The sequence below is a fragment of the Rhinatrema bivittatum genome, chromosome 4, assembly GCF_901001135.1.
Source record: "Rhinatrema bivittatum chromosome 4, aRhiBiv1.1, whole genome shotgun sequence".
Lineage (NCBI taxonomy): Eukaryota > Metazoa > Chordata > Amphibia > Gymnophiona > Rhinatrematidae > Rhinatrema > Rhinatrema bivittatum.
Genome location: NC_042618.1, coordinates 416,281,889 through 416,296,962, shown reverse-complemented (window position 1 = coordinate 416,296,962; position 15,074 = coordinate 416,281,889). Strand labels below are relative to the sequence as shown.

At 44.8% G+C, this 15,074-nt stretch overlaps 1 protein-coding gene across 1 annotated transcript in view; it reads right to left on the bottom strand.

Annotated features, from left to right (window-relative positions):
- Positions 1-15,074, bottom strand: part of COL7A1 (collagen type VII alpha 1 chain) — a 350,074-nt gene that overhangs the window by 146,045 nt on the left and 188,955 nt on the right. Inside the window, exons 50-55 of the mRNA XM_029597520.1 lie at positions 13,343-13,414; positions 3,571-3,630; positions 3,428-3,463; positions 3,097-3,177; positions 1,522-1,557; positions 361-405 (exon numbers count right to left, since the gene is read on the bottom strand). Coding sequence (XP_029453380.1) covers positions 361-405; positions 1,522-1,557; positions 3,097-3,177; positions 3,428-3,463; positions 3,571-3,630; positions 13,343-13,414 — 330 coding nt within the window. The remainder of the gene's footprint in view (positions 1-360; positions 406-1,521; positions 1,558-3,096; positions 3,178-3,427; positions 3,464-3,570; positions 3,631-13,342; positions 13,415-15,074) is intronic.

Here is a 15,074-nt window from a genome sequence, read left to right as displayed (position 1 = left end):
TCTCTGTTTCTTACCTTTTATTTTTATTAATTATTTTTTTAAACATTTTAACTAGTTACCAATCCATAGTAGGACATCACCTCCCTTCCCATGACTGATCTTATACAGGAAGCAAGTATACTTGTATACTACCCACTCACAAAACTGACATTTTTTCAAGTAAAAAGCTTCCCAAACAGAAGTTAATTTTTTACATTGAAGGGACTAGTCACTTCCCTTGAGTTCTACACCGAAGTGAACTTAGCTGTGATTCCTGTGATTTAATAAAAGAGTCCTCCACCTCCCAGATCACAATATAAATGTGTTACATCTGGTCACTGTACACCTAACTATGCACTAAACAGCAATGTCCATTCTTACCCTGAGACCCCTTTCTCCATTTTTGCCTGGAAGACCAGATTCACCCTAGGGGGAAAAAAAGCAGACCAATCAATAGCAAATAATTAAAATTAAAAAAATACAAATTTTACAACAGATTGATAGGGTGGGTGACTTTCTAAAGCCATTAACCTGGGTAAAAGATCTTTTAGAAAATAGCCCAATCTTTATGCAGTAAGGGGCAGATTTTAAAAACTTGCGCGAGCGCGTACTTTTGTTCGCGCAGCAGGCGCAAACAAAAGTACGCTGGATTTTATAAGATACGCGCGTAGCCGCGCATATCTTATAAAATCCGGGGTCGGCGCGCGCAAGGGGGTGCACATTTGTGCAACCTGCGCGCGCCGAGCCCAGAGCGCGCTGCCTGTTCCCTCCGAGGCCGCTCCGATTTCGGAGCGGCCTCGGAGGGAACTTTCTTTCACCCTCCCCCCACCTTCCACTCCCTTCCCCTCCCTTCCCCTACCTAACCTACCCCCCTGGCCCTATCTAAACCCCCCCCTTAACTTTGCGCACGTTGGCCAGCTGCCCCGCTCCGTGGTCCGGTCCCGGGGGCTGTTCCGGAGGCCGCGGCCACGCCCCTGGAATGCCCCCGGGCCGAAACCACGCCCACGTCGCCGCCCCCCAAACGCTGCGTCATCCCGACACACTCCCGACATGCCCCCGACAGGGACGCGCGTAAGTCCCGGGGCTTTACGCGCACTGGCGGCCTATGCAAAATAGGCGCGCCAGCGCGCGAGGGCCCTGCGCGCGTAAATCTGTAAGGATTTACTCGCGCGGGCCTTTGAAAATCCGCCCCTAAGAGTACGCACACTCTGCCTCAATGCACATCCTCTTACCCGCACTGAGTGGAGGTGTTCCTGGGGAGTGGGGTTAGGGCAGGGAATGCAACAATGTAACTACTCTTGCATTTTCAAAACTAAGAATGTTTTTCAGGGAAAATATGTCGGCAGACAAAACAGATGTAAATCTCCGCAAGTGCTTTTTCCCGGGGCAATTTTCAAAGGGAGAGTACACCTGTACTTTTCTTTTGGAAAATGGTGCAAAATCCACAGGGAAGACGTGCCATTGAACTTTGCACCTGCCTGCACAGTTCTGAAAATAGCCACCAAAAGAAACAATGAATTTCAAAATAGAATTTGATCTTACCGGTGTTCCTTCATCTCCTTTCTCTCCCCGCTCGCCCTATAATTGGAGGTAAATCCAGAGAAAGCAAAGCCTAGGTAAACAACAAATCTCCTGCTCATTGACTCACATAAGGCACACTGAACTTTCCCAATGATTTTAATGTCTTTGAACATCAAAATGCAGATCTTCAATAGTGTCTGAATATTGGCTAAGTGGAAATGCATTATGTTCTACAAAAAGAGGCATTACTGGCCAAAAATTCCAAAAAATACAAAAAACTTATTAGATATCAAAAAGGAGTCATAAATACATAACAAGTAAATCTCGTACTATAATATAAAAAAAGCTTAGTAATCTGTGGTATGTGCCACAAAACCCAAATCCAACATTATCAAATCTAACACAAGAATAATTTAAACTTCCATATTAATGGAGTACCAAATTTAATATTAAAAAGGAGGCAAACATATACACATACTCATGTGCCATTCATATCAGTTTGGAAGTGCAAAGCATTCTGCAAAATGTCATTTTCCTCCTGATATATTGGGATCTGTTTGTTTCCTCCCCAGTGGTGCTCACTCTTTTCCATGGGTACTACCAGAAAACTCACTCTCTGAATCGCAGCAACCTGACATAGCCCAGTAAAGGGTCAGAGAACATCACCTGCAAGAAGCTCTACAACTTCAGAAGACATTGTGTAATTTAATGCTATTTTCTCCTCTGAAATGCTTTTGTTTTTTCTGGATAGCAGCTGACACTGTGCCTCATGGTTACCAAGAATGCATAAGACAATAATTTATTTATTTTATTTATTTATTTAAGGTTTTTATATACCGGCATTCATGAAGCAATCACATCATGCTGGTTTACATATAAACAGGGGTGCAATAAATACATTAAAAACATAAATAACGTGTCGAAGAAAAGCAGTTACAATAAACAAGGGCTATTGAACTGGGAGCGGAGGAAATAAAGATAGTTTAGTAGAGACTAAATTATATAAAAGGAGATGAAGTACAGCTGCTGTGTTGGATATGTTGATGGCGAGGCGCATTAAGTTAAATCCGGGAAAGCTTGCATAAACAGCCAAGTCTTGAGTCTTTTTCTAAAGGTTAGGAGGCAGGATTCAATAATCTACTGATGTCTTTGGTGCCATAATATTGTCAGTATTATCATTTTTTAGAGATGGCATTAGCAGGAATAATGAGTTCCAGTAGCCGTATTGGTCGTGGATCTGAAGGAAGGACCCATGTAATCTTGAAAGCTTACTAGCACATCTTTGGATTATTCTTATGTTAGGTCAATAAAAGGTATTCCATCCCATAAAGAATACAGAAATGCTGCAAGAATGCTATCTATCCAGCTTCCCTGGAGGAGCAGTAGAGCTACCAAGAATATCCAATTCTAGAAACTGGGACGTATGGGAATACTATAGGAAGACATACATACTGCATTCCCTGCAGGGAAGTAACGATAAGGGTGCAATACTTAGCTCTTCCCTTCACTGTCAGTGGTTGCTCCCGGGTTCAGGGGTTCCTTCAATTTACATGGGGTGACCCGAAGATGAGAAACTATCAGAAATCATGACTTTACCTCTTTTCCTCGCAGTCCGATTTGCCCAGGTGAGCCCGGTTTACCCGCATCTCCTTTCTCTCCTGCATCGCCTTGGTCCCCCTGAGTGAGAAAAGTTTGTAAATTAAAAACATCAAGTTCAGGGTAGTTACTGCTGCTACTTCTACTCAACATTTCCATAAGTGCTGCTAGACGTATACAGTGCTGTAGAGATGCACAGTCAGCTGCAAAATAATGAAGGGCTCAAGCAACAGCCAAAAGACTTTCCCCAAATAATTCCTGTATTTCTCACACAAATACATGCACACAAAACACATAGAAGAACACTTATCTCCTTAGACAGAAATATTACCTTTGCTCCGGTTTTGCCTGTCAGGCCTATAAGACCCTAATGAAAAAAATCCAAACAAAAATTTACATACCCATAGCTTTTACCATTAAAAGAAGACATCTCAGGGTACTGATCGGTATTCTGAATAATTGAAGATGACTCACCCTTTCACCTGGCTCTCCTTTTGACCCTGGCTCACCAGGAATGCCATAACCAGGGAGTCCCTATATTGAAAGCAATTAGACAAAACATATTTAATACATATTGAAAAAAAAAACCCAAAAGCTATAGAACCTTAGCCTGTCTTTGAGTATTTATAACTAAAAGGTTCATGCTCGGGCAAGTACGGGGTGGAATAGTTCTAAGGAAAAAAAATTACATTATTTCTGTTGGTGCAATGGAGTTGGAAGCAAAATCAACAAGATCAGGGCTAGGTATTAACACTCACTCATCCTTTGCCAATTTCACAAACATTTTGCCATCACAGAAGAGTGGTTTTAGGTCAGCAATGGACTGTCTGCCACTGAAACCAAAACTCACAAAACGTAAAAAACCCAACGCTACTTTTTTCACATCTTTGATCTATTTAATAACATTCCTGGGTTCTGAGCTGTCATTTGCCACCTCTTGAACGTTCTTCTATGTGGAAAGGCTTTCCTTATAGATCAGGGGTGGCCAGGTCCGATCTCAGGAGCTACACGCAGGCCTGATTTTCAGGATATCCACAATGGTTATGTTGCGCACCCTGCCCATGCTCACCTTTCCAACTCTCCTGCAGGTCCCGGGTCGGCCTCCCCAGCAGCAGCCGCCAGCACCTCCAGGCCTCGGCGTTCCTCAGCGGAGGTCGCCGGGCCTTCCTCCATGCACCAGGCCTCACAACGGGGATCGGCATCTTCTGTGGCGTCGGCCCTGCCCTTAGGTGCGCGCGCGCGGACTGCCCGCTGCCTTGCAGGGCCAGGGGCAGGTCCTAGCTCCGCGGCGCGCCCTGATTGATCGCAACATATAAGGAAGTGCCTGCCTACACTTCCTTGCCTTGACAATCAGGTCGACACCATGTGTGTACTAAGTTTGCCTCCGCGTTCCAGTCTTGTTCCAGTCTTGTTTCAGCCTTGTTCCAAGTCCTGTTCCAGCGTCCTCCTGTTCCAGCGTCCTCCTGTTCCAGCGTCCTTCTGTTCCAGTGTCCATCGGTTCCTCGTCTCCCCAGGTAGTACTTTTTGGACTGACTCTCTGGTACCGACATCTGCCTGCCTTGACTACGTTGATCGCTGCCCAGATACTGACCTCTGCCTGCCTCCTTGATCACGTCTGACTTCTGGAACCTGACCCCTGCTTTGGCTGACCATTCTTGGACTGACCTTTAGAACTCGACCTCTGCTACCACTGACCTTGCTTCCTCGATTCTGGCCCTGCTCCTAGCCTTGTCATCTCAGACTCTGTTCTGGCCTTCCTTGACTCCTCAGGCCTCCACACCTGACATCGACCGCGCACCCTTGATCCTGGTGGGCACACCATTGGACTTCCTTTCTGGGAGACCCTGCGAGGCCCAGCTAGCCCAAGTGGCCCAGGTCCCCAAGGGCTCCACCCAGGGGGACCACGGGCCTCCAGTGGTGAAGCTCCAGCTAGCCTCTGTCTCCTTCTGTGCTCCGCCTCCTGGTGGCAGGAGCTTCCTGGGTCCGACCAGGGAGCCGAACTACACTGCTCCAGGACAAGGGTCCACCTCCAAGCGCAACAGGTTACATGTGAGATAGATTTGTATGCACTGCCTTCACTGTATGCAAATCTTTCTCATACATTGTGTATCTGTCTCAGATCTGCCAATTATGTAATTTCCATGATAAATGCAGTCTTGCCACTGTAATCCATGCCATAATCACCAGCCAAACGTATTCCTGCAATTCCTTATACAAATCAGTTTGAAGCACCTCCAGCTCCTACAAGGTTCTGCTGAGAGAATTTTGGTAGATGCTAAAGCAACTGATTATATCAAGTCTTCTTCACTGGCTTCCAGTAAAAAGCAGGATAAAATATAAAACTGTCTGTTTTGTCTACAAATCATTGAATAAACAGGCCCCTGGATACCTCTCTCAAATTCTCTCCCCAGTCTGCAGAAAAGGCTCTTCTTTCCTCTCCTCCCTTGACCGCTGCCAGATTGTCCTGCAGGAGACTCCGTGCTTTCACAGTTGTTACACATCAAAAATTTGGAACAAATGACCACTAACTCTGCGCCTGGAGCTATGCTATCTTAAGTTCAGGAAAAAAGCTATGGCGTGGCTTTTCAGCTAGACCTTCCCCTAAGATCCACATCTTTGAATCAACTTCCTGAACCCTTTACAAAAGACTGTGTGAGGCACAATAGGCACACAACTGGTTCTTGAAACTATTCACAAATGGGATTTCATGTGCCAGATCCCAGTGCTACGTTAATTGCATATTCTGATTTGACTGTAAGCTGTTCTTTTGCCTCTGTTCATTTAAATTTATTGTAATCCACCTTGAGACCAACTTTGGGAAAGGCAGAATACCAAATATTCATAAATAACTAGCTAACTAACTAACTAAATAATGTGGGATGATGTTTCTGTAGTTAAGCAGTAAAATATTTCAACTACTGGATTTGGAAGTTCAAGCACATCTAGTGGCCTCCAGTTTATTGTGCAGGGCAATTTTCAAAACAACCTGGGTACTTGCAAAGTCTGCGGGGACTTTAACCCATGGACTGTGCACCATTTCTCAAAGGAAAAGTACATATGTGCTTTCACTTTGAAAATAGGGAACAAGTACCTGCAAAGGTTTCCCCTGCTGTAGATACTATTTCCTTGCAAAACAATACGCACAATTCTGAAAATTGCAAAATAATAAGCATTGCCTCCCCTGAGCTACCCCACCTCTGCGGGTAAATGTGCACACATTGTTGATCCCTGCATGTACTTCTCCTCAGGGAAATGGTGGGAAACTGTCAGATAGCCAGTTTACCTGAATAAATGGATTTTGAAAATTGATATCATGTAGGTCGCTATGCCCCTTATCTGGCTAAGTGGTGGGAGGGGAATAGGTGGATAAATACTTATCTGGGTAAGTGATGGCCGCTCATTGCGGCCAAATTTTTTAAATGTACCACTTAACTGGATAATTCAGAACTTATCCAGCTAAAAGGTGAATTTCAAAAGCCTGGCGCATGCCAAAATCGGGAGATATGCACGCATGTCGGGCCAGCGCATGTAAAAGCCACCTGGATATGCGCATACTTGCTGGTGCTGCATGCATAAATGAAAAGTTCAAAAATAGGGGTGGGGCGTCGGTATGGGAAATACTTTGATGCACAGGTGCACGCCGGGGCTCCCGCCACGTAACTTTACTTCTGCTATAGATGACGTGTAAATTGCAAATCAAAAAATTCTAAGCACTTCAGTGGGCGCTTAAAGGTCGGGGCTAACAGGGGAGAAAGGAGGCTATTAAAAGAAGGGGATTTGGAAGTCCTATCCCTTAACTGGGTGAACTGGGAATGAACTACGAAAACGTGCCAATGGCATCTTCATGAGTGGCTTTTAAAATCCCCCCCCCCCCCCAGTTATGCGGTAGAAGCAGCATTTGCGTGCACAGGCGGGCATCCATTGCACATGTGCGCACAGTCAGGCTATTTTATAACATTTGAACCTATATGTGCGTATATTATAAAATGACCGTGTCCCTGGGTGCAGGTCGACAAACGTGCGCACATGTGCGCCTGCACACCGCTATGAAAGTTACCATCCCTGCAAGCTGAAAAACTGTCCTCATTATATTTATTTATTTATAAGAATATGCCATTCTGGGTCAGATCAAAGGTCCATCAAGCCCAGTATCATTTTTCCAACAGTGGCCAATTCAAATCGCAAGAATTTGGCAGGATCCCAAGGGGATATAGATTCCATACTGCTTATCTCAGGGATAAGCAGTGAATTTCTGCAACTCCACCTTAAGGGGCGGATTTTAAAAGCCCTGCTCGCGTAAATCCGCCCGGATTTATGCGAGCAGGGCCTTGCGTGCCGGCGCGCCTATTTTCCATAGGCCGCCGGCGCGCGCAGAGCCCTGGGATGCGCGTAGGTCCCGGGGTTTTCCGAAAGGGGCGTGTCGGGGGCGTGTCGGGGGCAGGACTGGATGACGTGGCATTTCGGGGGCGGGACCGGGGGCGTGGTTTTGGCCCGGGCGTTTTGGGGGTGTGGCCGCGCCCTCCGGAACCGCCCCCGGGTCGAGTCTCGGCGCGCCAGCAGCCCGCTGGCGCGCGTGGATTTACATCTCCCTTCGGGAGGCGTAAATCCGTGGATAAAGGTAGGGGGGGGTTTATATAGGGCCGGGGGGGGGGGGGTTAGGTAGGGGAAGGGAAGGGAAGGTGAGGGGAGGGCGAAAGAAAGTTCCCTCCGAGGCCGCTCCAATTTCGGAGCGGCCTCAGAGGGAACGGTGACAGGCTGCGCCGGCTCGGCGCGCGCCGGCTGCCCAAAATCGGCAGCCTTGCGCGCACCGATCCAGGATTTTAGAAGATACGAGCGGCTACGCGCGTATCTTATAAAATCCAGCGTACTTTTGTTTGTGCCTGGTGCGCAAACAAAAGTACGCGAATGCGCTTTTTAAAAAAATCTACCCCTAATTGTTTATGGACATTTCCTCCAGAAACTTGTCCAAATCTTTTTTAAACACAACTACACTAACAGCTTTCACCAGATCCTCTGGCAACAAATTCCAGAGCTTAATTATACATCGAGTAAAAATATATTTTCTCTTATTAGTTTTAATTTACAACTTAGTTACTTCATTGTGTGTCCCCTGGTCTTTGTTGACAATATTGAAAATTAGGGTTATTACTTTACAATGAATTCTGGATTGGACAAGGAGCCAGGAGAGTGAGGGGGTGATGTGATCAAATTTCCTTGTTCCTAGTAATAGTCTAGCAGAGGCATTTTGGAGTAATTGTTGCAGTTTTAGTAAGCTTGAAAGTAGGCCTAGTAATAGGGAGTTGCAGTAGTCTAGATTTGAGAATATTAATGTTTGTAGGACAGTGCGGAAATCCTGTGTTGTTAGTAGAGGTTTCAGCCAGTGTAATATTCTCAGCTTGGTGTATCCTGTTTTTATTAATTTGCTTTTTTGCTTTTTCATGGTGAAGTTCTTATCGATTTGTACTCCTAGGTCTCATACTTCATCTGAGGGAGTAATATTAATAATTCCTAGGTCTAGTGTTGGTGGTTTGATTATCATTGTATCTCTCTTTAACCACACAATTTCGGGTTTTTTGGATTTAGAGTTAGTTTCAGTTGAGAACGTTTTTGTTGTATTTCCTTCATGTATGTTGACAGGGACAATGCAGTTTTTTCAAAAGTTTTGTCAAAAGGAATGTAGAATTGGGAGACGCTGTTTGCCACTAGGCAGGATGGATGCATAATCCTGTAGCTCCTGTAACTCTCCATCTCAAATACCTGATTAAACTAGCAATGCGAACTAAAATTTATATACTGACCCGATCAGCAGCTGTATAAGGACAGCCAGATGACTACGAGGAAAAAAGACAGTAGCAAGACTAAATCGGCGGAAGAACTGAGAAAATCGGGGCCTGACATTTCAGAGTGCACCGCAAGAGACATGGAAGGCCTGGAAGCTGATGCCCCAATACTATATCTGCAGGCGGCAATTGAGTTTACCCTGACTCTAGCTGATTTATCAACTAAATCCGTCCTGCGTGAATGGTTCATGACGTAGAGGGCTGAAATGAAGCAGAATAAAGAGGACTTACTTGCCTCTTTCTGAGAACTCAGGGAGGATTTCATGGTACTCGGTCAGCATGTGGATGAAATCGATGTTCGAGTAGATAAACATGAAATTGACATCACCTCACTTACCGAGCATAAAAAAGAAGCACAAGCTGAAATTCTCTCTCTGTCAGAGAAAATAGAGGATATCGAGAATCGCTCATGGTGTCTAAATATCAGGCTGAGGGGGATACCCGAAACTGCTGAGTTCACAGACAGCATGGCGACTTCCAAGGCCTTCTGCTCCTTTTTACTAAATCAAAACGCCGATGACCAGGAACAAGAGCAAGCTAAAGAGAACTCTATAATACTTGAACGAGCGCATAGAGCCTTAGGAGCATGACGAGACAGCAGACCACGAGACATATTTTAAAATTTCATAATTTTATTCAAAAAGAAGCCGTAATGGCAATTGCCAGGAAAAAGAAACTCTGGACTTGGAAAAATGTGGAAATAGCAGTGTTCCAGGATTTGGCGATCAGCCCACTCAGAAAGAGGTTTGAACTGCGAGCTGTCACTGAAGCACTAAGCGCGCGGACATCAGATATAGATGGAACTTCCCCTTCGCTCTGTCTTTTCAGCGGGAGGATGTCACATACTGCTTAAAGAATGAACAAGAAGTGAGGATTGTCTTCCAACAAGCAGGACTAGAGCTGTGGATACCATCATAGTCGACGGGAATCAAGAAAAACGAGGAGTCAGTTCTAAAATGGCGGTGCATCGAGAGATCCAAACGCCGCGACCCGAAGAAGTTGCCTTCACCGCCAGGACACATGTCAGATCAAGGCTGATTAGGACTGATAGGATCAATTTAGAGCCTATCATTCAGGTATTTCATTGAGGACTTGTTCAGCGTTTGATATAATGTATTAAGTATTAGAATTGGGCAGAGTTAAAACATGTTGTTTACATTATTTTCTCGAGGTGGGGGGAGAGACAGGATGAGCGTTCAGCAGCCAAGAATGGCCTGTCCTCCTGTACAGGGATCCACAGAGGAGGTTAAGGGGATTGGAAAAGGGGGGGTTCTCATAATCCAGATAGGGGCACAACTTTCTTTCAAACTCATAGATACATGTATTACAGGGTATACTGGAGTCTGCCTTAAAATGCAGTATCCTGTGTTATTGGTGGAAACATTTGGGTATACTGGGCAAGATGATAATTATGTTGGAGCATTGTTACCATTCACTCTGAAATGATTTGAATTGTCACGCTTAACAAAGGCCTAAACACTTACAGAAAGCGCCATATATTTCACAGGGAATTAAAAACCTTAAATGCCACAATAGCATTCGTGCAGGAAACTCATGTTGGGAAAAGGCATGAGCGTTTGATATCTTTTAAGGAGTATCCCCATGCTTTTCTAGCAGCGGCAGGTAAAGATTCTCGCTTCGCTGGCACGGGAATACTAATTTCTTCTACTGTAGTTTTCAATTTATTAATGCAAATCGCTGATGAGAAGGGCAGATATATGTTTATCAAAATTAAAATGGGACAGGATATTTTTTCCTTAATATCTTCTTATGCTCCTACTCATGATCAAGTATCCTTTTTGCAACAAATAAGGGGACTGCTGGAGAAGCATGGGGAAGGTACTATTATATGGGGAGGGGGGGAGATTTCAACCTCACCATGGATACTGCTTTGGATAATTCCTATCAAAGTACTAAGAATAAGGATTCTCATAAATAAAAAGATAGAGTTGTTTTAAAATCTATTATGTCTGACTGGCACATGGTGGATATCTGGCGGCAGCGCAACCCATCCTCAAGGGCCTACACCTATTACTCTAGACCACATAATTCTTACCCACAAATAGACTACTTTTTGGTATACAAATGCTCAATACTTAAAACTAAACAAATTGAAATTGAACCGATCGCGTGGTCCGACCATGGGGTGGTATGGATGGATTTGGTGGCACAGGGAGGCCATAGTGGTCAAACCTTTTGGCGAATTAATGTCTCCCTACTTAAGCGGGATACAGTAATCCAAAAACTGGCAGATACACTGCGTGAATACTATCATTATAATTCCCAATCCACGCGTTCGGCCAGCTGCTTGTGGGAGTGTTCCAAGGCAGTGATCAGAGGTCACTGTATTGCACAAGCAGTAGCTATCAAGAAGGAAAGGGAAGCTTGCAGGGAATCTCTACTACAGGAAATAGCTATCTTATCCCAACAACATTGTCGTCAGCAATCCGCAATGATTTATAAGAAGCTTTCAGAAGCTAGATTTAAGCTGAAGACCATAGATGATCACCAAATTACACACCAGTTAGAAAAAAATAGGCAGGAATATTATGAGGGGAATGATAAGGTGGGTAAAATGCTGGCCCGGCAGTTGAAAGCCCGTATTTCACAGAGCATCATCACTAAAATAAAAGATCAGAATGGAACACTAACCACTGATCCTAAAGAAATACGACAGTGTTTCACTGACTCTTATGCTACGCTGTACAGTCCCAACCAAAATATACAAGATTCTGATATTAAATCCCATTTGCGTACTGTGGAATTCCCATCACTCACCTGGTATCAGCAAAAAGCACTAGATAGCCCTATTATGGTAGGAGAGGTGAGGATGGTGATCACCTCTCTTTAATCGGGTAAATTTCTGGGCTTAGGTGGACAACCTGGGGAATATTACAAAACCCTTCCTGATATACTGGCTACTTCGCTTACAGACCTTTTCAACCATATCAAGGATGGAGAGCCATTACATGATCAAGCCAATATTGCAGGCATTACAATCCTACTCAAACCAGGAAGAGATCCCACATTATGTGGGTCTTACAGGCCGATATCTTTAATTAATCAAGACCTTAAAATTCTGGCCCGCATATCAGCCCTCAGATTAAATAAATATTTACCTTTATTAGTACATTTGGACCAAGTAGGCTTTGTTCCGAAAAGAATGGCAGCAGACAATGTCCGAAAGATCATAGATCTGATATGGTGGGCAAAAAGGGAGGGGACACCTGCTGCACTTCTTTCCATCGATGCAGAAAAGGCCTTCAACTTAGTTCACTGGCTATTTTTGTTCCAAACGTTAGTAAAAATGAATTTCGGCCCTTTCTTCATGCAATGGATCACTCAACTATATAATAACCCCAAAGCTATGGTGAAAGTAAATGGAGGCTATGGAGACAAATTTGTAATCGGCAGGGGCATCAGACAAGGTTGCCCACTATCCCCATTACTCTTTGCTTTATTCCTAGAGCCTTTTTCAACACGTATCCGAACATCTCACACTATAAAAGGGATTCAATTGGGAAATTACAATTTCAAGTTATTGCTTTTTGCTGACGATATAATGTTTATCTTAGCAGACCCTTGCCAGTCATTGAGTGGGGTAGAAAAGGAGTTAATATCGTTTAGCAAAGTTTTGGGGTTCACGATGAACGTCGACAAATCAGAGCTATTAAATATTAATCTTCCATCATCTGAGGTTCTTACCATATAAGAACATAAGAACATAAGAAAATGCCATACTGGGTCAGACCAAGGGTCCATCAAGCCCAGCATCCTGTTTCCAACAGTGGCCATATCTCGCATATTCCCCTTCCGATGGGCAGTCTGGGGGCGGGGCCAGAGGCCTCTGACACAGCGGCCATTTGCCTATGCGCATGAATGCTGCTTCTGCCATGTAAGTGGGGGGATTTTAAAAGACACGCGCGCTGAGGTCATTACCAGTTTTCCCAGTTCGTTCCCAGTTCGCCCAGGTAAGGAATAGGACTTCCAAACTCCCCTAGTTTAATAGCCTCTCTTCTCCCCTGTTAGCCACAACCCTTAAAACCCCACTGATCTATGTCTCTTTATTTTATAACTTGCACGTCATCCATTGCAGAAGTGAAGATATGCAGTAGGGGACCCCAGTGCTAACTGATGTGCTAATTTCAAGTTAAAATCCAGGAACACCCATGCCCCGCCCAAACCCTGCCCACACCCCGCCCCTTTTTTGAACTTTTCATTTGTGCGTGTAGGGGCAAGAACGTGCATATCCAGGTGGCTTTTATAATCTGCTTGACGCGCATCGGCCCAACTTGTGCCCGTATCTCCTGTTTTTGGTGACTTTTAAAATTCACCTTAATAGTTTTTCCTTTGCTCTCTAACTCATAAAATTATAGGAGGAAACAAAAATTGTTAATAATACTTACTCGTTCTCCTTTTTCTCCAGGTTCTCCTCTAGAACCTTGGGGTCCTTCTTGCCCTGCAGGGCCCCTGTCACCCTGGAAACCAGCAAAATACTGAAATTCAGCATTGTGTAGCAAGATACCATGAATATCTTCAGAGGTTTCATCTCCTTTCTTTTGTTTGTTTCAGTAAGTAATAAGCACTTTTACAGAGAATGCTATTGGAGTCAATGAGGGCAACTTTCAAAAAGATTTACACATGTAAAAGTAGCATTTATCGTGGCAATTTTCAAAAGCCCATTTAAGAGCCTAAAATGCATTTATGCACATAAAACCTATTGACAATTCAATAGCTTATATCATAGCAATTTTCAAAAGTACATTTATGAGCATAAAACCCAGTTTTATGTACATAAATCCTTTTGAAAATTACCCCCATATTTAATCAGGATTTCACTTTTCAAAATTAGGTGTTTATTTTCCAGTTAATTCAGGGTTCTTTGAGATTAAGAACTGCAGGGCGATTCTGAAGGTCATAAATGAAGATAAGACAGCTATGTGGTTGGTCTGATTAAGATCATAAGAGTGCTAATGAGGGTACAATGGGCGTTAAGGTAGTCGGTGAGGATGGGTTTTTCATAATAGTGAAGATGTGATGCAAGAAGGGGTGATGCATTGAGGGCAGTGGGCAAAGGGGAACTGGATTCAGACAGCAACCAATAAGGGCCCCGAGTTTTACAATTTTGGGAACAAATAAACATGGGGGTAACTTGTTGATGCAGCTTTTTACTACCCTTAATCACTAAGGGCTAGATTTTAAAAGCCCTGCGCGCATAAATCCTGCCGGATTTAAGCGCGCAGGGCACTCTCGCACCGGCACACCTATTTTGCATATGCCGCCGGTGCGCGCAAAGCCCTGGGACGCACGTAAGTCCCGGGGCTTCGTAAAAGGGGTGGGAGGGGGCGTGTCTGGGGGGCAGTCTAGGGCGGGTCTGGGGGCATGGCAACGATTCAGGGGCGGGCCGGGAGAGCGGTCCCGAGTCCCGCGGCACTGCGGCCTGTGCCGGGGAATGCCGAGGCGGCGCGCGCAAGTTACGCCTGCTTCAAGCGTAGGGGGGCGGGGATTTAGATAGGGCTGGGGTAGATAGGGGAAGGTGGGGGGACGCGGAAGGAAAGTTCCCTCCGATTTCGGAGTGGCCTGACTTTTATGGTCTGGGAAAACGTTTTCCGCGCGGCTTTATTGGACCGGCCTGAGAGTGAGGAGATCACATCATTTTGGTAAGCAATCAGGTAGGAAAGGAAAGAGCCCTTGCACCTATTGGGAGTAAAACATTGTTCTATTTGCCGGGAAGTGGCAGAGAGCTGTGCAGCTGAGGAAAAGAGGCAATCAAATCCCACTGGAACTGGAGATGGAGGTCCTTGGATTTGCAGCTGGCAAACAGACTCAGGACTTTGGTGTAGTGAGAGATAAGTGAAAACCAAAAGCCATTTACAGGGGCCTTTATCCCAGAGAACAAATCAGACCCATTCCTGTTACAGCTTGTCAATAGCACAGCTAAAAGTTTGGGGGTGTTGCTGGCAAGGTGCCCATAATCAGGGAACTGCAAGAAAAAGGAGTATATTCCAGCCTGAATTTGTTATCTTTGCTGAAAGGGATATTGCTTGGGAAAAGGAAAAATACAAAAAACAAAGAGGAAGTGGAGATGACTTTTGCTGCAGGGAAACAGATGGGGCAGATTTTAAAAGCCCTACGCGC